At 49.8% G+C, this 22,531-nt stretch overlaps 2 protein-coding genes across 4 annotated transcripts in view; one reads left to right on the top strand and one right to left on the bottom strand.

Moving 5' to 3' along the window:
• Window positions 1-22,531, top strand: part of MSH2 (mutS homolog 2) — a 136,042-nt gene that overhangs the window by 104,282 nt on the left and 9,229 nt on the right. Inside the window, exons 16-17 of one of the 3 annotated variants that reach the window (XM_063618050.1) lie at window positions 3,037-3,124; window positions 10,850-10,882. In XM_063618050.1, the coding sequence (XP_063474120.1) occupies window positions 3,037-3,124; window positions 10,850-10,882 (121 nt within the window). Of the gene's footprint in view, window positions 1-3,036; window positions 3,153-5,388; window positions 5,438-10,849; window positions 10,883-22,531 lie in introns of those variants that run through there. The other 2 variants (XM_055240846.2, XM_055240848.2) reach the window with 2 other exon arrangements.
• The window catches only part of KCNK12 (potassium two pore domain channel subfamily K member 12), a 56,311-nt gene continuing 41,073 nt past the window's right edge, over window positions 7,294-22,531 (bottom strand). The window contains exon 2 of the mRNA XM_055240867.2: window positions 7,294-12,527. Coding sequence (XP_055096842.1) covers window positions 11,626-12,527 — 902 coding nt within the window. The 3' untranslated portion in view covers window positions 7,294-11,625. The remainder of the gene's footprint in view (window positions 12,528-22,531) is intronic.

The following is a 22,531-nucleotide window of genomic DNA, read 5'->3' as shown; positions in this document are numbered from 1 at the left end:
AGGCCATTAAAGACCAAACATTGAGCACTGAGTGAAAAAGTTTTATTGCCAAACAGGAAATCTGATTCAGGCCAGGGTCTTGGAAGGTTGTTCAGGATGAGATGGGGAAGGAGAAATGGGGTAGGTCTTTGAAAACCAACAGATTGCAAATTCTCTGTCCCATAGCAGGAAACCACAGTCTCTGAGTGATGTCAGCTGGCTGCCAACACGTCAGTTGTATCAGCATTAGCTGGCTGAAGGTGGCCTGCTGTGTGCAGATGGTACCTGGCACAGGATTGCGGTGTCCAGGTGTCTCTCCTTAGCACATAAGACCCTGTCTGAGGACTGTGGCATGACGTGCTGGAGTCACGATTCTGTCACCCAGTCAGGTCATCAGTGTCAGAGAGCTAGGTGGCCAGGTTGGAGTTGATTGCCAATGATAGGTATTTTTCTGGTTAAATCAGCTGGACTGGATTCTATTGCATTAACTTGACCCTGACTCATGCCGCCAGGCCTAATTTATAAACCAAAACAAGAAAGGGCTACTCCACCCCCTCCAATTTGTGTAAGGCCAGGGGACCTCCCCCCCACTCCCCAACCTGAGGCATGGACCCTCCCTTACATCAATGGCTGTATCTCTGAGAATGCGGAACCGTGATTAATCCAGCCTTGATGGGGAGGCAGCAGGAACTGTAGGCATTCTCACTTCACACCCATCTCAATCCCCTGCCCCTTGCTGTCCTCTTGTACAGAGGACTGAAAGCACAACACTCTCCCCCTCTTTCCCTTATAGGTGGTGATGATCATGTGACTCTCTTCTGGTCAATGAGATGCAGCAGAAAGTCCTAGGAAGGCCTAGGAAAAGTCCTGTTGGGAGAGAACATTTTTTACCTTCTCCCTGCTATTTCTTGCTACTAGTACCATGGACGTGAGCCTTGGAGGGGTAGCTACCATCTGGCACCTGGGGTGGCAAGCCAACATGGAAAGGATGGCAGAGAGGGAAGGAGGAGCCAGCCTTACCGATGTCATCACTGTCACTGCGCTAGCCCCAGACCACCTGCTCCAGAGTTCTGATTATGGTAATGAAATAAACCTTGATTTTTATTCCTTAAAACTACTCTTCAATGGGTTTTCTGTTCATTACAGTTGAATGCTTTCATAACTGATACAGGAGGGACCCTATGATTGGCAGTTCCACTAGACTGCATGGAGATGGGTGGAGTTATCTAAAAGAACAGAGATAGTGTCCCTAGAAGAAGGGGACAGGAAAGCATCCTGGGTACACAAAAGTCAAGGCTCCAGGATCTGCCCTGGGGGCTATCTCAACACCCCTACACTCTCACTCCAGGTAGTTGGTAAGCTATGAATATAACCAACTCTCTTGGTTTATCTCTGTTCAGTGGAACATAGCAGCACTGTGACCTGCCCACGAGAAGATGGATTTTTAGAACTTATCTTAGAGCAATTTTAGGTAGAGGAGCAGACAAGATGGCGTATGGGAGAAACAGATCTGTTAACCCTGGTATTAATATTAACTGGCTGCCCAGAATAAATGAAGAATAGCTTATTCTTTGCCATGTTGAAGATAGAAAAGGAATGAAGGGCTGGAGAAGTAGAGCTGGGCGAAGCACAGAGCAGCCCAGTGCTTGGCATGGGACTCAGATCTGAAGCAGCCTCTCCGGACTTCTCTGAGCCTGCCCCCGGTGGTATGACTGTGATATCCCTGCTTCTATAGTTGCCAACCAACATGTCCTAGCTCTCAGACTATAGAGGGCCGGATTCATGTCTCATTGACTGTGTAATCTCCGTGTGGCCCAGTACAGAGCATGCACACAGTAGGTTCTCACATATGTTTGTTGAGTGAATGAACACAATACCAAACGAATGGACAGGACAGAGCTGTGGGCTAGCAGGAAGGACATCTGGCTTTTGCTTGAATTAGCTAGTGAATTGCTGTGTGGCCTCCTTACTGAGCCTCATTTCCCTCTGTCTGCAGAGTCAAGCAAATCTTCCATTTTTTGTTCCCCTGCTGCCAGAGCATGGCAGAGTAAATGTGTGAGTTGAAGGGAGCAACCTCATGAGGTTTTGCTTTGTGTCTTAATTACAGCCATTTGTGGAATTAGGCTTTTAATATAAATATTTGTGTGCCTGCGTCTGCATATATGTATTTGGACCAATGCTCTCGTGTGTGCAAATATATATATTCCAAAGAAATCTGTCCAGAACCCCAGCATCTGTGGTGTCTGTGGTGGGAGGGGCTTCCATATTACAGAGAGATGCCCACAGTGCATGACGTTACCCGTACAGGTGTGACATCACAGAGTAACCAAATGCTTTTGCCCTGGGGGTGGGAGAGGGATGAGTGCACGGTGAACAGCAGGTGGGGGTCTTTCCATAGGGGATGAGGAAGACAAGGCCACTTGGAGGCAGAAGAGACCACAGTGGGGCATGATGGTTGGGGAAGGCCTTTTACTTCTGCCGCTTAAGGATGTCCTGGAGTTCAGGCTTTCGGATCCCAGAGCTCTCATTAGAGCAGCCCTATGTTGTAGACTTTTCTGCAGTGACAGAAATGTTCTATATCTGTGCTATCCAATATGGTAGCCACAAGTTACATGTGGCTACTGAACGCTTGAAATGGGGTTAGTGCAACTGACGAGCTGAAAATTTAATTTAAATTCACTTACATTTAAATAGCTGTGTGTGGCTTGTGGCTACCTATTGGACTGTGCAATTCTGGAGAATGGTACTTTACTTGTCCTTGGGGAAGCAGAAACAAATGAAAACGAGGATCTGGAGCTCATGAAGGTTCTCACGGGGTGGGGTATGTGTGTTGAAGCTGCACCTTCAGCAGGAACCTGGCCAGTCCTTAGTGGAGGACATTTCCTTCCATCCTGCATCCAGATGGCTGGTCCTGCTCCTCCCAGTCCATGGAGAAAAAAGAATTGAACAAACTGTCTAAGCTGGGTCAGGTACTCTGCAGATGTTTGCTGAGTATCATTCTTGATGGAAATCCCCGTGGAACTCCTACATTTTCTCCTCTCCTCTCCTTCCTTTCAGAACCTCAGAGTGACAGAGCCAAAAGACCAGTGCCTCATTTTGCTGACATGGAAAAGGAAACTTCGTCGGGGAAAGAGATCTGCTTGCAGTTGGCCAGAGACAGAACCGGGGCAGCGGTGAGCTCTCATGACCTGGTGTCTGTTGCCTTCTGGTTAAGTTTTTCATTTGTAATTCTACAAACATCCCTTCTGTAAGCATTTCTCTCAAAATGGAGTAGGAAGCTCTCAAAAATGGGCCAGAAAGGGGTCAGGAATGTAACTTTCTCTGCCCAGATTCCAGGACTGACAGTGAGAAAGAGCCTTCTGGGAACTTCACAATGGCTAAAGTGTGCTAATGGGATGATGTGCCCTTGTACACCCACTGCCTCTGAACTCTGCTTTGCATTGCTGAGCAAACTACATTTCCCAGGATTCCTTGTTGGATTCCTTCCAAACAGGTTTACCACTGGGAGAGCCTGTTGGTGGGGGAGGGCAGGAAGAGGGAGGAAAGAGGAAGGGACTCACTTCCTGTTTCCAGCTGAAGTCTAAATCAATCCAGTAACAACAGGTAGCTATCATACTACCCTCATTGTCACCCCTCAGAGGTCCCACTGCAGCTGCATAATGTCCCTTCAGTGACCTGAACATGAGATGAACAACACTGTTCTTGGGAGTACCAGCTTCGCTTGGTACATGGCCACTTTGAATAAAAGGTACCTTTTCCGGATTATCTTGCAGCTATATTAGGTCATGTGACAAAGTTCTGGCCAATAGCAAGGGAACACAAGTGATGTGTACAGATTGAAGTGTCTGATACTACATAGATTATGCTTGCACTCACTCTTAAGAGAGAGACATGAACTTTTACCCACAGAAGCCAGTATTATTTTGAACCTCTGTTAGAGTGGCTTGAATCTGTATCCTAACTAGTATCCCTAATGTGTGACCCATGAAAATTAGCCAGGCAGCACCAGTTCCAAAGAAGCTCACACTCCCCTGAGGCTGCTTCTGCCAAGGTCACTGATATTTCCCTTTGCTAAATCTCGTGGGTGTTTTCTTCAGTCCTTGTCTTAATCACTCAGTGGCACTTGGCATTCATTCCTTCTTGAAGCCCTTGTTTCCCTTGGCTCTGTGGCATCCCATGTTCTTGGTTTTCTCCCACATCTCTGACCCTCTTTCCTTAGTCTTTTTTCTTCTTCCTCCTGTCCCTTAAATGCTGGTTGTGATCCTCTTTTTATCTCATTCTACACACTCACAGCCTGAGTAATTCACACCATCTTGATGCTGAGAACTTCCAAAATGTTGGTATAGCCTGGATCATTGTTATGAGCTCTAGACTCACAATGCCAATTGCTTGGTGGAAACCCCTCCCCCATGGTTATCTCATGGGTCCCTCAAGTCCAACTTCTCCTTCACTGAACTAATCACCTCTTCTGTTCCTCCTCCTGGGTTCCCAGGCTCAGTGGTGGCACCACTGTCTACCTGGCTGCTTAGCCTGAGACCTGGCTCCGTCCCAATTCCTCTCTCTCAGTCTTATCATCCCCATCCAGGCAAATCATTGATTCTGTGGACCTACTCTTTTGGGTGTCCCTCAAATCTCTCCACGTCTCTCTGTTCTCACTAGCACTACCTTGGTCCACCCTGCCATCTGCTTTCCTCCTCCACTCCTGCATTCTGAGTCATTTTCAGCAGCACATGCATCCTTAAAACCCCTCCACTGGCTTGCCAATGTCCTCAGGATTAGGCGAAAAGTCTTTGCTTTGTTTTACAAGGCCCTTTGCTATCTGGCCCCCCCCATTACCTCCCTTGCTGTGCATGCTCCAGTCCTGCAGAACTACACACAGTTCCCCCAACAAGCCCCTGCTCTGCTCTCCCCACACACTGCTCCTCTGCCTGGGCCACTCTTCCTGCTCCTTGTCAGCAGGCTTGCTGCTCTCAGGCTCAGCATGGACAGCTGCTTCTGAGAGCCTTCTCTGCCTACCCAGGCTGGGTGGCTGCCTCTCTTTGGTGTGCCCATGGCAGCCCAGAATGCCTGGTGGACAGGGAGCCCTCAGCAGGCTGTACTGCAGTGCCCTGCCCCCATCAGCCTCCAGGAGCCTGGAGTCCAGGGACAGCAAGGGCCGTCCTGTCTTTCTCACCCTTGTCTCTCCAGCCCCTAACACAGGGGATGCCTGACCCCAAACTAGACGAGTTACTTGACCTCTCTGACCCAAGACAAAATGGGAGGAAAGTGCTAAATTTCCAAGATTGGCCAGGGGATTAAATAAGATAAATATGCAAGTCTCTTATCCAGGGGCCTGGCTTGGTAAATATAAAGTTCTTTTTTCTTTTCTTCCTTTTTCTTTTTGAGACAGGGTCTTACTCTGTCACCAAGGCTGGAGTGCAGTGGCATGATCATGGCTCAATGAAACATCGATTTCCTGGGCTCAGGCGATCCTTCCACCTCAGCCCCCTGAGTCTCTGGGACTACAGGTGTGCACCACCATAACTGGCTAATTTTTTGTATTTTTAGTAAAGACAGGGTTTTGACATGTTGCCTAGGCTGGTCTCGAACTCCTAGGCTAAAGTGATCCACTTGTCTCAGCCTCCCAAAGTGCTGGGATTATAGGCATGAGCCACCGTGCCCAGCTAAAAGTTCCTTTTTAAAATCTGCTTGTTAGATACGCTCATAGAAAGGTAACTGGCCACAGAAGGGAGAGGAATGGTAGTCCATCCAGGGATCACTGGAGTATCATATGAAATGTTATAGGAATCACAAGCCTTAAAACTTGAAAGGAACCCAAGGATCATCTAGGCTACTTCTTGCAGGTAAAACAGCCACCTGTGCCCATCACATAGCTGGGGCACAGCTGGAGACCCCAACAGAGAGGAGAGCTGATGGGTGACCGGAACTCAGGCTTCTCCACCATGGCAGCCTAGCTAATGGGTCTTGGCTGGAAGCTAACAGGAAGGCCTCTTTCCAGAAACACTGTAAGCCAGTGTTTCTCAGATTGCTGGGTGTAATTCATAGGCAGATCATGAAATCAGTTTGATAGCTTTGACCAGCATTAAACCATTTATGCCTAGTGTTCCCTTATTGGAACACTAAGTCTGTGAGAGTTATTTACATCCTACTGCTTAAGGTCATCGCCAAGATCTGATTTTTTACACAAAAAATTTGCAACCTCCAGCATAAATGGGTTAAAATAAAACTAAACAATACCAGAATGAAAAATAGTGCATGATCTGTACAGTATAGTTGTACAAAACTTCTTGTTTTATCATTTGATGTCATGAAAGTCCCTGCTGTAGATAAAAGATGGAGCTCATGCTTTTGAGTGGTCACGCTCAACAGGGTGGGGAGCCCAGGGGAGTGGGGAGTGATTGTGTAGACAGAGGTGGGTGGGGCCAGTGTGAGCCTGATGGTCAATTACTTCTCATTTCTAGGGAAAATTGAAGGAAATCTGGAGGGGGCTGTAGAGGGGAGAGAAGGCCTCAGTAGAGTTTGCACTATTATTAGGGCAAATAAGCTCCTTCTGAAAAGAAGGGGTTTGTAAAGGCAACTGGGCAAAAGCAATCTGCTGGAAGAACTTCATCCCCAGCTGACACTGTGGGAAGGACCCCATGCAGAAGCAATAGGGCAACCTGGTCCCATATCCTCATGAAATGTCTCTTATAATTGTGACATCTTACAATTGTGGAGGACTTTACACTTTTCAGAGTTCCTAGCCCCTCATTTATTTCTCATAAGACCACTGGGAGGTGGGGGGATGGTATCATTATCCCACTTTAGAGATGGGGAAACAGGATTGGAGTGAGCTAAATGACTGCCAGATCCAAAACTGGAATTCAGACCTCCTAGTTTCTAAGTGGATGCTCTTTCTACACCACCATAATGTGAGTGTTCTGTGTTTACAGAGTGTATTCAAGTCTATGACTGCCCATTAGAATCCCCCAAAAAAATTCCAGGGCTGGCCTGAGTTGCTCCTTAGACCAATGAAATCAGACTCCTGGGAGTATGGCCCGGGCCATACTTTAAAGCTCCATTTGGAGAGCCTCGTGCACAGCCAGGTTGGGGCCATCTCCCAGTCCCCCAGCCTTGGCCCAGCCTGGCCAAGCTGCCCAGGAGGTCCCTTGGTGCCCTGGGCTCTGTTTCACTGTTGTTTTGTAGAGTAACTTCCCAGTGATGCTGCCACTGCCCCATCCTAACAGCTGAAGTCCCCCGGGCCCTCCTGAGAGGAGGTGTGAACTGGAAGATGGGGAGGCAGGCGGCTCTGACAGACAGAAAGCAAACAGCTCAGAGGGGTGGCAGGCTGCATTTTATTCATCGTTAATTTAAACACCCTTCAAGTCCTCTCTTGGAATGCTGCTCAGAAAAATAGATGTATTGTTTGAGAAACCCTGCAGGCTTGTCCCGCATGCTCTAGCCCCCTCCTGAGAGAACAGATAGCATAAAAAATGATTTGTAAAGCAAGGGGGAGCTTCCTTAGGGAAGAAGGGGAAAGGGAAGAGGGTCTGGGGCCAGGTCCGAGTGCAGAAATCCTCAGTGCATGAGACTAGCGTGGAAGGTGTAGCAATTATGCTCTGGGGTGCCTGAAAGTGCCAGAGCTGCTCCAGGGGCAAGAGTCCAGGCCCCAAGTCCATGCTGATGAGCCCACCCTGGGGGTCAGGAAAGGCCTCAGCAGGCCTTCCCTCCCTCCCTCTCCACCCTACAAAGTGAGGAGCCTTCAGAGTCACCACGAGCACATTATACAACAATACAACAACCCTGCAACAGATGAAGCCCCAGCGCCTCTTCTGGACTCAGAAGTGCCCTAGGCTGGCTGTCTGGCTGTGCTTTCCAGACAGTGTGCATGTGGAATTGTGCTTTTTAAGAATGTAAAAAGTTACAGTAAGATCGAACCACAGGGCCCGTCGCTCCTATGGTCTCCGCCTGACTGGGCTGCCGTCTGCCTCAGTTCCCCAGAAGCTTCTCCTTTGGCCATGAGGGCTCAGTCACCCCTCACCCCAGAGCCCACAGGAAGAGGGGGTCTGCTGGGAGGCCAGTCTGAAGGACGGAGGATCCTGGGTCAATTTAGCAGCTATTTTCCAGGGTTTGGCTTGGGTTTGGATGCTGGCTTCTGTGTGAAACCTGAATACATGCAAATTGTACATAAAACTCCCCCAAGGCAGAGAGGGATTTTCCAGGCCCTGGTACATCTCTAGAGAGTTAAAAATGGGAAATCTTTCTTCTTAAAGTGGCCCAGACAGACTTTTCCTTGGGGAAAAGGGTTAGTAGCTCTTTGTAAGGCTGGTGTGTATATATGTGTGTATATATATATACATATATGCATGATGCTGTGCAAATGCCTAGGGCTGTCTGGCATTTTCAACAAAATGAGAGCCTGAGATTGCCTAAGCCATCTGATGCCTTCTCCAGGCCTTTGGCACTGCTTCATTCAGAGGACACAAAGGCCTGACCACTTGGCTTTAGCAAGCTAGGACACCCAGGGTGGCTTCTTTATGTTTCTGCTTAGCTCTGAGAAGGCTGCTCGCCAAGACTCTGGCTTCTATGTGGCCACAGCCATATGGCGAGGGCTTCGTGGAGCTCATTCCACATTTAAGGGAGCCGCACAGCACCAGCATGATGGGTAAGTCCAGGCCTAAGGTTAGGAAGCAACTCCTGGAGTGTGAGGAAGTTGTAGGCTACAGTGAGCTACCAGTGGTGGGCAAACTGGAGACCCCCAAGACAGTGAGAGAGGCCACAGCATCTGAGGGAATGGAGCTCTTTCTTGGCCTGAGGTTCAGAAGAACCTGCACCAAAGAAAGGCATCCCTATCAATGTCACTGTCCCTGAAATGATGGGAGAACCACATCCCTGCTTCAGGGAAGCAGCCCCTGGCGTCTGGGGCGCTGAGCCCTTTGGCCTGAGATGAAGGATGATGGTGTGACGTATCATGGCAGTGTGACTGAGACTGGGTTGGGGGATGGGGACAGGGGAACATAGGCAAAAATACACAAGTGCCACTGGATCCTGAGCTGCCATTGTACCTTGGAGGACTGGCGTTTCTCTGGGAAGTTGGGAGGTGGGAAGGGGAAGGGTCTCATTTTCCTGCCCTTTGAAACCATGCTTACGATTCCTTTAGAAGATTGCCCAAGCTGCCTCCAGTTGCCTCTTTCCAAAACCAAAGCATAAGAAAACAAGTAAAAACAGCTGAGGCTGCAGCATAAGCAACTTAGGATAGAGTCTAGGAAGCACCGCCAACAGAGAAGACTGCCAAGAAACGTTTCAAGTTTTTCTTCTCTGGAGGTGGGTCCTGTTTCCTCCCGTGGAGACCAGGATTCTCTGTAGTCCTGCACGCTGGGCGGGGGATTGCCTGGAGGTTTCTTTAGGCCTGTCTAGCTCACACAGTCTTGATGCCTGGGTTTTAGGCTGCTGTACTGTTGCTGGGGCTCACTTCCTGTGGGTAGGCTGTTATTTTGCCCGCAGATCAAGTCCTCACTGTCTAGATGCCTCTATCATGGGGATCTCTTCTTCCCTCTCTGGATGGCTCTGATCCCCAAGTTATTTCCTGTTGCCTAGGTAACACCTCTAATTGGATGCCTTTTAATCCTTCCCTTTTTTAAAGGGATAAACATGGATTTTATTTCTAGGTCCTGTCAGAGGGCCCTGCCCTAGAAAACATGTGCCCCGCTGAGTGGACAATCCCTTTACTGTGACCGCAACCATGGCTTGGATGGGGGGCACTCACTGGGCTGGCCTGACAGTCACAGTGAATCCTGAAAGCATGGTTTTCACAGGAGCCCACCCTTCATGATTTAGCAAGACTGACCTGTCTCCTGGCCAGCGCTGCTTCATTGGCTTCACCCCAGATTAGGGCCTGTGTTTAAAAACCAATCCCAACTCACATCAGAAATTACCCAAAATAGCTGGAGAGTCACTGAGATCTCAGGTAAGCTTTCCCTTCCTGCCATGAACTAGAAGGGGAAAGAAGAGTTTGACATTCAAGTTTGACTCTAATGCTGCGTGCGTGAGCGCATGCGTGCATGTTTGTGTGTGTGTGTGTGTTCCAGGCACATTTGCCAGGGAGAGAGATTTCACAGCATGGCTCGAGCTGGAGGCGGTGAGGCGGTGCTTTTCTAAGACTTCCTATCAGAAGCTGTGCATACTGGTGGGTCACGCCGTGCCTGTATAAACTCTGGCACCTGTCCTTACCCTCATCACAGATGAGAAAAATGGGCAGAGAGAGTGTTCGTTTACAGCCCCAGACCACCATCCTTTCAATGAAGCCTGGGTATCTGGCCTTCCTCCAGGTCAGGGACCCCCTGTGCTGCAGAAGGCAAGTCTGGGAGAATCTGTCCCTTAGCCTGAGAGCAAAACTGTAATCCTAACATTACTTCCATCCACCAGTTTCACCAGCTCCCTCCTTCCTGCCTTCCTCTGCCTCCAATAGGCTGTGCATGGAGAAAACAAATCCTCTTGATAAACAATATTTAGAAAGGGATTCTATCTTTCCTGACCCCAAACACATCATGGCCTCTGGAGCCGAATACCCTGACATTTGCAAGATGGCTTCTTTTGGGTTCCTGGTGCTGCAGGCCCTGGTTCCCAAGGACGCAGCTGGCAGAGCTGCCTCCTTCAGAGGAGGAGGAGGAGAAGCTGGAGGGCTGCGCCCGGCAACCCCATGATCTCTTAAAGGGGGAAAAGTTGAACTGATCAACAGTAGTTAAGAAAAAAAAAATCCAGACCAACAAAGAAATATCTTGTCTGAGAATACCCAGATATTCCTGGTTAATACTGAAAAGCACTGCTGCGGATGAGCTTGTGAAAGGAAGGAAGGTTGGGGGATTCAAGATCTGCCGATCCGAGCCTGGAGATCAGCCAGCTAAAGCCCAGCAGGGCTCCTGCAGCCTCAGCGCTCCCCTCCTCACAGGTGCCCTGGACCGCCCACCATTAGAAGTAGTTGCCCTGTGCTCTGTGCTAAATGGACTAACTGAGCTGAGAAAGGCCAGCTAAGCCCCTCACCACTGCAATTTCCAAATCTGGGGGAAATGCCACAGTCCGCAAGTTGGTGCTATGTTTCATCTCATTGCATAATACTACACCATTCTCTGTGTGTAGTGGCTGTTCTATATATATACATCGGGAGGCAACATATGGCTGTCCCTACCCCCACCTGTCAAAACTGTGACTATATCACTTCTGACGACCAGAAGGAAGCTGCTAGGCTGGGCCAGGATTCTAAATGCTGAGGAGGTAATTCAGAGCCACGAAAAGTTGCACCATATGCTTTGGGGTTGCCGGCTGCTTCTGTGCATGGGGACGGAGTTTAGTGCCAGTCTGCAAAACCCTCCTCGCTGCGATATGCCCTGGGTGGGGGCCTGGGGGGCCACGTTTTCTCTCCCTGAAGGAGAATCTGCTGGGGACCACAGTTCTCCAAGAGGGGACTCACAAGGAACACAGGCGTCCCCAAAACCTGCCCTTGATAACATCAGGCCTGGCCAAATAGTATTTCTTTAAAAAAATTTTTTTTGTTTCATTTTATTGGATAAAGATTAAGAAAGCGCCAGCAGTGACTGAGAGAAGGGAAGCAAACCACGCCCGGCGGCCCCGCGGCCTGGAGAGGGTCCCCAGCGCGGGCGGACGAGCCGTCTACCTGGAGGCGCTGGTCTCGGCCAGCCGGTTGTTCATGATGCCCAGCGCGCCCACGCCGCCCGAGAAGCCGTTCTGGCGCGTGTTGACGCACACGCTGCGCGGGTAGCCGTTGGCCGTCTCCGACAGCTGCTTCTGCAGCAGCGCCAGCGACACCTTGTTGGAGGCCGTGAGGTCGCGCATGGAGATGAGCTCGCCCGAGAGGCGGCGGCCCTCGGCGTCGCTGTCGCGGGCCGCGGGGTCGGCGCCGAGCGCGGCCAGGCGGCGGCGCAGCCGGGAGCCCGGGGTGATGGCATTGCGCCGGGCCAGGGGCGCGCCGGGCGCCGGGCAGCAGCGCGCGCAGCAGCGGCAGCTCAGCTTGCGCAGCATCCAGTTGAGCACCTGCTTGATGAGGATGGAGATGACGTTGAAGAGCGAGTAAATGCAGCACACGCCGAGCAGGATGAAGAGGAAGTTGCCCAGGCGGTAGAGCCCCTGGTTCCGGTAGGCGGCGTGCTGGCTGCTCACCAGGTCCCCGAAGCCGATGGTGCTGAAGGTGACGAAGCAGAAGTAGAGCGAGTCCACGTAGTCCCAGCCCTCCACGCTGGTGTACATGGCCGAGGCGCAGCACGACAGCAGCACGGCGAACAGGCCCAGGATGAGCAGCACGTGGTACACCGAGGGCTTCCAGCCCGCCAGGCTGTCCGCCTCCGAGAGCGCGGAGCCGCGGCGGAAGGTGGCGGGCAGCAGGCCGCTGCGGCGCAGCTGGCGCTCCCGGCAGGCGCGCATGATGAAGGCCAGCAGCGAGATGATGCGCTCCAGGAAGAGGTTAAAGAACAGGATGGTCCCGGCGCAGCCGAACAGCCCATAGGCGATGAGGAAGGCCTTCCCGCCCACCGTCGCGGGGGTGGTCATGCCGAAACCTGTGGAGACAGCGCAGGGTCAGCGCGGTCCTGGCCGCGCGGGTGGTCCTCACTGGGCAGGGCGGGGGGAGCGGTGCGGGGACGGGGGCATGCAGGTGCTTGCGCGGCTCGTATCTCGAGTGGCACCACTCAGGTGGAGGAAAAACAGCACTTAGTCATTTCTCTCCCTTGGTGGCACTTAATAGGGTTCCTGATCTTGGCAGCCCCTAAACTGATGGAGGAGACATGGCCCTTCATCTTGGGGACCTATAAACCCAAGTGGGTGGGGCAGGTAGTCACTAGGAAGGACCCATCATGACACAAAAAATAGAAACCACTCCTGCACAGGTGCAAACCACTGAGATACCCACAAAGCCAACAAGGGACACCTGCTCTCCCACTCCTCCAAATTGTTTTTTAAAAACCGTCATCTTTATTTTAATTCATAAATACATTAATATACTAGTCTAGGTGAGTTTTGTTGAGTGAATTACAAATATTTACATTAGAAATCAAAACCAACATAGATCTCTTCAAAGATATCTAGCTTCTTATGTGCTTGTGCACTTTTTATACCAGTCTTGTTACTTGGAAACTCCACTGCCTACTTGAGAATAGTGAAAAAAGCCAAGTAATCTTAGTGCTGTGACTAATTTTCACTTTGCAGGCACTTCGAAAAGGCCTTTGGTCAAAGGACCATGTTTTCTTTTTTGGGAGGACAGGTTCTTTGTCACTCAGGCTGGATGCAGTGGTACAATCATAGCTCACTGCAGCCTTAAACTCCTGGGCTCAAGTGATCCTCCCACCTCAGCCTCCCAAGTGATAGAGCTACAGGTGTATGCCACCATGTCCAGTGAATTCTTTGTTATTTTTTCTAGCGGCGGAGAAAGGACCATATTTTCTTAGTCTGCCAACATTTCATGCCTCTGGAATTGGGCCTAAGGCCAAGTGGGTAGTCCGTCACTTCCCTAGTTCTTACAGTGTGAATATGGGGGTGACAAGACAATGTGCATTTCAAATCAATTCCCAGGTGACTCCAAAGTCTTACATACTAGAATAGCAGACTTTTCTGTTTAAAGGGCAGTTTTTAAAGAGTTGTCATATGTGCCCAATTTTTTTTCCCAAGTGTGCCATAGATTTTCGGTCCCTCCTTGTTATTAAAATCAGTTTACCAACTCTGCCTACTAACTAAAGGACCCCAAAATTAAGTATCAGTGCTCAAAAGTCAACTGCAGCTCCTCTTCTTTCCTCAAGTTATTTGGAATTGTGAATGAATCCGAGCTGAACAACTGTTGACTATGAGTCTTTCTCCAAAAGCCTGGTTTTTAAATGTAACCCATAGTACACCTGGGCAGACAGCCTTGTTAGGGAAGCATTCCATAGGGCTTTGCCTTAATTGGGATTGTTCACTCTGGGACCAGGTAGAGTGTAACCAGGTAGCTAGAGTTAGTGGTCTCTGAAAAGAGCTTTGTGAGGCTGACAAAAGGATTGTTTGAGAGTAGTCCACCCACACCCTTCAGAGACTGAGCATGGCTCTGCCATTGGGTGCCGGCTCCTTCTCAACCAAGGATCACCATCAATCATCCTTGCCCACACTTGTGGCCAAAGAAAGGCTCTGGCCCAGCTGGGTCCTGTGCTGCTGGTATATCTAAAATTGCTTTGTTCTGAGAGGTCTACACAACTGCGTATTGCTTCAGGCCCTTATCTTTGTTAACTTACCACTTGTTCAAAGCACAGGCTTTAAGGGTGTCTTTATCAATTGATTTCTGCAGAAGGTGTGGCTGCCTGCCGGTGTGCTCGCCCATGCCATCCAGGGCAGTGCAGAGTGGCAGCTCTGCCTCTCAACTGAGCTCCCTGCCCAGTGCTGGCTGTGATCTGTGGGACCCGTGGTTGCCTGACTCTGGTTATGGGAGAGGGTTTCATCTCTTGGTGGAAAGATTCACTTACTGCTTGGAGTCTGAGCTGAAAAAATGGATCATTTGTCTGAGCAGGACCATGATACCATTCAGCAACTCTGGCAGTGATCAGGGGCATCCCTGTTTAATTTGTGTCCTATGGCAGAAGGGCTACCTGTGCCCTGCCAGTGGGGTGGGGCCAGCCCTGGGAAAGTGGGGAAGAGTTTGTCCTATGTGGCTTACTAGTTTCTTAAACAGACTATAGGAAATTTTTCTTGTAATACTTTCAGTGTACATTCCTTAAGCCTATGTGCTAACAATCATTTTCTAGACTGTCTGAAGGAAATGCCCAGTTGCCTGAGTGTGGTGTTGATCTTATACTTAATGACTCAGGTTAGGGGAAAATCTTATGATGTTACCCACGTTGAGGAAGATGGATTATGTCCCTAGATTTACAGAAAGTGAAAAAAACCAAAATAGCTGTGTAACCAAGAACTTGATAGAGGGATTTTGCTACATTTTAAAGCCACACTCAAGTTATTGAGTTTATAAAGAAGTCAACTCTGAATTTACATGGCTATAAGTGGAGTGGGAGTATATGTGTATATTTATAAAACGTTTTGGACCAATAACCTAAATGTCTAACAACACAACTAAATGACTGTCTATTCATAAAAAGGAAAACTATACAGCAATTAAAAAGCATGAACCATAGCTACTTGCAACAACACTGATAAATCTCACAAAAAGAATGTGGAACAAAATAAGCTGGACACAAAATAATACATTCTGCATTATTCCATTAATATAAAATTCAAAATCAGACCAAACTACAGCCTTTTTAGGGATGCATGCATGGTTGGTAAAATTATAAGGGAAAGCAAGGAAGTAATTTTGATAAAAGTCAGAAGTGGGATTTCCTCTAGAGTATGGCAGGGGGTAGTAGCTGAGAGGGGACATAGGGGACCTCTGGGGTGCTAGAAATGTTTTTGTTGACCTGGGTGGTAGTTACATGTGTGTTAGCTGTATAATAATTTGTAAAATTGTATGTTTTGTGAGTTTTTTTGTACTCATAGTGAGAAAAAAATTTTTTAATTTCTAGACTGTTAGAACTCTCAGATACCCAATTCTGACATACCCCTCACTGTATAGGTGAGGGAGTAGGGGCTGAGGGGCTGTGACCTGCGTCTCGGGGGCAGACTCCCACCTCTTTGTCCTGGTTTCAAGCCTGGTACATGGACCAGTATACAGAACACTGCGTCTACTCACTGAGGGAAAAGAAAATCTCTTATAGAAGGATAACTCTGTTAAATTCCTAAGGAAATTGAAAATCCTGGGCCTGGAAAACCAATACTTTGTCTAACTAAGAAAACGTTGAATTGGATTTTTCAGCTAAAGCCTCAAAGCTGAGAACAGTATGTGTACATTTCTCCCCATTCTAAAGAGAAGTTCCAGACACATCCATGCTGGACTTAATAAAACAGCAAAACAGGTCTGGGGCTAGCAACCCCCCACACCCCCACCTCCAGGCTGTACGGAAAGGCTGGGGATTGATGGGATCGTCCATCAATTGGGAAGTTGTTGTGGGGAGTTGTTGTGTGGCAGTGGGGAGTGCTGTGGATTCTTTCACTCACCCCCAGGCCAGGGGATGGTTGGAACAGGGAAGGTCAAGAGGACTTATGGAGCTTCAGCAAGAGAAGAGCCCGGCAGCTCACTTCCTAGCTGGCTGGGCACAGCCGCTCACAGGCCCACCCAGAGTGGAGCATGGTGAGAGTTCTGGGAGAACCCGGCAGTGTCCCCTGGAGTCCAGAGCTGTGCTGGAGAGTTCTCTGGGTGGGAGGCTGACTGGGGCAGCCCCCACAGGCAGGGGAGGAAGAGGGCAGTCACAGGAGCCATCTGCACTTCGAGGGCTTGCTGCATCAGGAGATGTGAGGGTGACCAGTGGATACTGGAAGGAAGAGATCTGAAGAGACTGCTCAAGAGGGCTGCCTGCTGGAGCAAGGGGGCCCTAGCAAGAAGAGGCTGAGGGGCAGAGGGCTGGGGGCAGCATGAGAGGGAGTCACAGGAGGAAAGATGGAGAGGGCAGTGCCCACTCAGGGAATGAGGCAGGGAGTGGTCCCTGTGCAGGGCTCCCAAGGACCCATAAATAGGCACCATGAAAGCACATATGCCTGTTCTAACAGGAAGCCTTGCAGCCCCACCAGCAAAAGTTAAGAAGGAATGATAGTGGCTCTAGTGATGTAAGATCACCCCCATGACCCATCCGCTGCGGGTCCCCTGAGTCATGTGTCAGCCCAGAGCTAGAGGGGGAGGCTAAGCTCTGATTAGAAGTGAATTTGAAGATTTGATTAAACATCTGAGAACGAGTCTCAATCTTAAAACTGATACTTAACAACAACAAACAAAAGAGGCCGGGTGTGGTGGCTCATGCCTGTAATCCCAGCACTTTGGGAGGCCGAGGTGGGCAGGTCACCTGAGGTCAGGAGTTCGAGACCAGCCTGACCAATATGGAAAAACCCCAACTCTACTAAAAATACAAAAAATTAGCCGGGCATGGTGGTGCATGCCTGTAATCCCAGCTACTCGGGAGGCTGAGGCAAGGGAATCGCTTGAACCCGGGAGGTGGAGGTTGTAGTGAGTCGAGATCACGCCACTACCCTCCAGCCTGGGCAATAAGAGTGAAACTCTGTCTCAAAAACAAAACAAAACAAACAAACAAAAAACAAGAAAAGAAAAGAAAGAAACCGGCTGAGCATGGTGGCTCATGCCTGTAATCCTAGAACTTTGGGAGGCCAAGGTGGCGGATCACTTGAGGCCAGGAGTTTGAGACCAGCCTGGGCAACTTGGCAAAACCCCGTCTCTACTAAAACTACAAAAATTAGCTGGGCATGGTGGCGTGCACTTGTAATCCCAGCTACTTGGGAGGCTGAGGCATGAGAATCACTTGAATCAGGGAGGCAGAGGTTGCAGCGAGCCAAGATCGCGCCACTGCCCTCTAGCCGGGGTGACAGAGCGAAACTCCGTCTCAAAAAAAACAAAAACAAAAACAAAAAAACCCCAAAACATAAAAAGACATAAAAACTATTTGGAAAACTCTAGCATCTACCCAAGATGTTAAGGAATCTAAAAGGGAGTTCTTAAGAGATGAGACAAAGCCATTTCTGGTTTTGGCCCATTTAATAAACTGGTTCCACCTGGATTTTCTCTTCACTGTGGTGAAAGCCACCACCTAACAGTGCTGGCCCTGCCTGCATCATCTCATGTCATCATGACAACCTGTGGGGGAGAACAGCTCCATTCAACAGATGCAGAAACTGCAGGTTAAAGGGTGAAAAGCAGTTGCGAAGGCCCCACAGCTTGGAAGTGGTGGAGCCGAGACTGAAACCCAGGTGTGCTAGCATCTAAAGTTCGTGCTCTTTCCACCACATTACACTGTACTCTGAGGGCACCAAGGAAGCTCCATTTTTCTTAAGAAACCAAATTGCAGTCCTCCAGGGCCACAGCCAGGGGAGCATCTTTGTGGGAGAGTGGCTGCTGCTCAGAGTTGTGACTCCCATCCTTAAGAGTCCTCTGTCCTCTCTGGCCCCCTTTCTACTGATCAATCCTGCCCCCTTCCCAGGGGAGAGGGGTCATGGCCTGTCCCCTAAAGAGTCTGCCAAGGTAGACTCATAACCTTCCTGTGGCACAGCTCAGACAAGCTGGGCTATTTCCATAAGACTTGACCCAGGGCTTGGGGACAGCATGAAGAATGAGGTGCAGAGGAGACTGCTGCTTCTGGGTGACAGTCTGCCTGGCTGACTGCAGCCGGGATACTCATTGGCCTCTTGAGGCCCCCACAGGTCTGCCCTGCCTGATCTACTTTCGTGAGGCCAAGGCCATCTCCTCCACTCTCTGGGGGCCTCTTCTGACTCCTCCAAACTCTTTCATGTCTGGACTCCTGGCTTCTGCCCAAGGCCATCTATTGGAGCTTGGGGTTTCCAGTTGAGGATCTGCCTTTTTCCTGGATGACCAAACCTAGAATGTGACCGGCCTCATGCTCCCTCCTCACAGGGGTGTGGCTTTATCCGAGGGCCTCAGCAAGGCAACCAACACCAGACATGAAGCTGGTAAGACCAACATCCACCTATTCATTCCTTCAGCAAACGTTTACTGTGGACAGCATCAGGTTGGCAGCATCATGCGAGACTCAGGAATAAGGTGGAAAACCAGACAGATGCAGTTCCTGTCCTCACAGTCTCTGGGCTGCCTTCCTAGAGGCCCCTCATTGGGTTTCTTAGCAGTTTTGTACAGATCCTGCCCCCTTTGCTGCCAGCAGGCTCACCTCTGGGACAGGGTACGTAGAGTCTGGGCCAGAACTTGTCCTGGGGTCTTCTCATGGCCCTGGTTCAGCTTGCATTCAGCATAACAACTTAACCAGGGAGTGCTGCAGGCCCCAAATGATGCTAAATACTAGACTGGCTGTGTAGCACCATCTGCCCAGAATGAAGGGACAGGCAGGTCAGAAGCATCTCCGACAGCGCAGAGGGCAGCCAGTGAAAGCGTCCTTACTGTCCTGTTCCTGAGGTCTCTCTGTGCCTGCTTTACTGCCCTTCTCTTTCCTACAGAGCACGCTCAGCTCAGCCTGGGAGACAAGGTGGGGGTGGAGGATGGTCCATCCTTCTTCTGCATCAAGGTCAGTAGGTTCAGAGCTCTGGGGGGTGCTGAGACCCTGGGACAGGCTTCCTGCTGAGAGCACTGGGGCCTATGCTTGTGCCACTGCCTAGCCAGTTGCCTCCCAGAGTAGAGGAGCAGTCTCCCAAGCTCTTGCAATTTGTGGGGAGCCAAGCTGCTCTGGAGAGGGGCCTCAAAGCTTCAGCCAGAGAAAAGGCAAACCCAGCCACCCTGAGAATCTCCTCCTCCCCCTCAATCACACCCTGCAGAAGCGTGATCTGTCCCTGGGTTCGCACCAAGCCTGCTATTTTGTTTATGCCACAATTGATCTGCTATCCCAGTTTGCAAAGAGCAGACACTTGGGGGCTTTATTATGCCACTTTGACAAAAGCTGTGAAGCTCGTTCCCACAGCCTGTCTGGTGCCGCCTTCGCAAATGGGGCCCTGGTGACGGGGCCTTCGGAGTTCAGCTCAGAGAGCATGGAAGTGAGATGGAGAGGCCAGCACTGATCTGTATCGTGTAGCCCTGGGTGGCAGCCTTGTTTGGGCCCTTGACGCACTCCTCCCATCCAGGCCCCAGCCACCCTGTGAGGGAGGCACTATTACCCCCAACAATGCAGGCAAGGAAATGGGCTGAGGGAGGGGAAGCATTCACTGAAGTTAGTTTGTACGTGGCTGAGCTGACCCTGAAGCCCATGCCCTTTCCACTTGCCAGACAGATGGGAAGTCTTGACTCATTACCCGCTGGAAACTTTTCCTGCTGGGCTCTGCACTGTCAACTGTGAGACAGGGAAATAAAACGTACTGTGCAGTCCAATCTGGGATACTTCTGAGAGTGAAAGTGGCTCTACTAGTAATTACCCCAGGACAGCATGTATAAACCAGGGCTGTTCCAAGCAACTGGGACACATGATTAAAATGCAGATTCCATGGCAGGTCCCGCTCAGAGGTTTATTTAGTGGGTCAGAAAATGGGCCCAGGAGTTTCATTTTAACAAATGTCTCCAGATAAATCAGATGTACATGGAATATTCCTTTAAGAATGCCATTCCTTTAAGAAATAATGTTAATAAGGTATTCCAGACGACCCTATTGGTTGGAATCTGTCCAACTACAAATATTTTGATTCAAATTTCCATTGACCTAAAATTTTGTGGTGGGCACTGCAGCTCTCTCCTTACCAATCATTCCCAACCTGTACTATATTGAGTAGCAGCCAGGCTACTTGGAGAACTGACCCAACTCCAGGAATGGGCTCTATTAGTCTAGGCCAATCAGGATAATCCAGTTCCTTACCATGATTGGCTCAAGAATGGGTAGACCTAAGTCAATCAGTGCAGAGCATTTTCATGGCTACAGAGAAGCCATGGGAAGGCTGAGGCGTGGACTCAGTAGGCAGGGATGGAAAAAGACTCGGAAATACTGGGCATGGCCCATGGCTCATTAGGGGTGCCGAGTAAAATACAGAACACCCAGTTAAATATGACTTGGGTAAACAAGAAATCATTTTTTAAGTATGTCCCAAATATTGCATGGGACATACTTATACTAAAATATAGTTGATTATCTGAAATCCAAATTTCACTGGGCATGCTCTCTTTTTATTTCCTAAACCTGGCAACCCTACTCATGACCCCACTTGTCAGCTTGGTACATTCCTCTGAGAAGCTTCTCCCAATATCCCCATCTCATTTGATCCTTCCTGACTGGCCAGTGTTGGGATTAAGAGCCTCACTTTAATAATGAAGGAACCTAAGACTCACACAAGGCTGAGCCCTGCCCAGCTAGGCCAGCAGCCAGGCCTTCCCATGTCCCTCTCTCTCCGAACAGGGAGGAGTGGGAGATGTGGGGAGGGCTGTGGGATGGAGGGCGGGGCTGCCAACAGCCTGCTCTGTGGCTGGAACTGCGACATCGCCTCTCTGGGAGTAGGAGGGGGCTTCTGGCCAGACTCAATGGGGGAGGACTGGATACTTGAGAGGCACTGGGCCAGAGACTTCCCTGGGACATGTGCCCCAGCCCTGGTACCTCAGGGCTGCACATGTCAGCCTTCTCCATGTCACACCGCCGGGGAGGACAACCGACCACCCTGGACAAGCCCTGAACCTTTTGGGAGAGCTGGTGCTAAAAGAATGGCTGGAGAAGTCATTAAAGTACTTACTGAGGACTGAAAATGCGGAGGGTATAATAACCGCTGCTGTGTATCGAGCCTCACTATTTCCACGCACCGTGCCAAGTGCTGCATGCGTATCAATTCATTTAATCCTCACAACAACTGCATGAGGTTCCATGTTTTCACTGATTCCAAGTCACAGCTTTTTTCCTCTCATGTTAACATCTCTAAAATCATGCATCTTACAGTCAATGGCTTGATAGTTTATTTGGCAGTATTTTAAATTCTTAATGGTACATACCATGATTGTGTGTGTGTTCATAACCAATAGTGTCTTAGATTTGATGAACTACAGTGGAGATGATTATTGTCCCCAGTTGTGAGATTAGTAAACTGAGTTGCATTTAACAGGTAAAGAAGACATTGAAGTTCAGTAACTTGCCCCAGATCACAAAGCAAGCACATGGCAGAGATTTGAAACTAGAGGAAGGAGCTTGCAATGTGATAAAGGAAAGCAGCGAATGTACAAGAGTTTGGAAGAAGGAGAGGTAGATTGCTTTTGGCAAGAGCAGCAATTCCCAATTCTGGCTGCACAATAGAATCACCTGGGGAACTGAAAACAATCCCCAATCCCTGGGTGCATCCAGACCAGTTTAGGTCAACATCAGAGCTGAGGCCTTCCTGGTGGAATGATTAGGAAAGACATATGGAAGAAGAGATATTTGTGTTCAGTCTTAACAATTGGGTGGGGCCAGGCATGGTGGGGTGGCTCACACCTGTAATCCCAGCACCTTGGGAGGCTGAGGCGGATGGATTGCTTGAGCCCAGGAGTTCAAGACCAGCCTGGGCAACATAGTGGGACCCCATTTCTACAAATTTGAAAATCAGCTGGGCGTGGTGGCGTGTGCCTGTGGTCCTAGCTACTCAGGGGGCTGAAGTGAGAAGATGGCTTGAGCCCTGGAGGTCAAGGCAGCAGTGAGCCATGACTGCACCCTTGCACTCCAGCCTGGGTGACAGAGCAAGACCTTGTTTAAAAAAAAAAAAAAAAAAAAGATTAGATGGGATTTCAAGAGATTGACAGGGAGCAGAGGCCTAGGCTTGGGAAAGGCATCTCCTGCTGGGAGAGTGCAGTGCCCAGGGCTACTGGGCAGGGTGAGGGGGTTCAGCCTGCTGGTGAAGCCTGGCCCATAGGAAATGTCCAGTGACTCTGGCTGATGGAGCAGGGGAATCTGTGGAAGAAGGCAAGGGGACAATGCTGGTGAGGCAGGAGAACAGGGAGTTGGGGTAACCAAAAGTTAAGGCATAAGAACAGCGGGTGCAGCCAGTTCTAGGCAAGATTATGCAGCACATAGGCCACATCCTCACTCCTGTG

This window comes from Symphalangus syndactylus, chromosome 14, assembly GCF_028878055.3.
Source record: "Symphalangus syndactylus isolate Jambi chromosome 14, NHGRI_mSymSyn1-v2.1_pri, whole genome shotgun sequence".
NCBI classification, from domain to species: domain Eukaryota; kingdom Metazoa; phylum Chordata; class Mammalia; order Primates; family Hylobatidae; genus Symphalangus; species Symphalangus syndactylus.
This window is presented reverse-complemented; position numbering and strand designations above follow the sequence as displayed.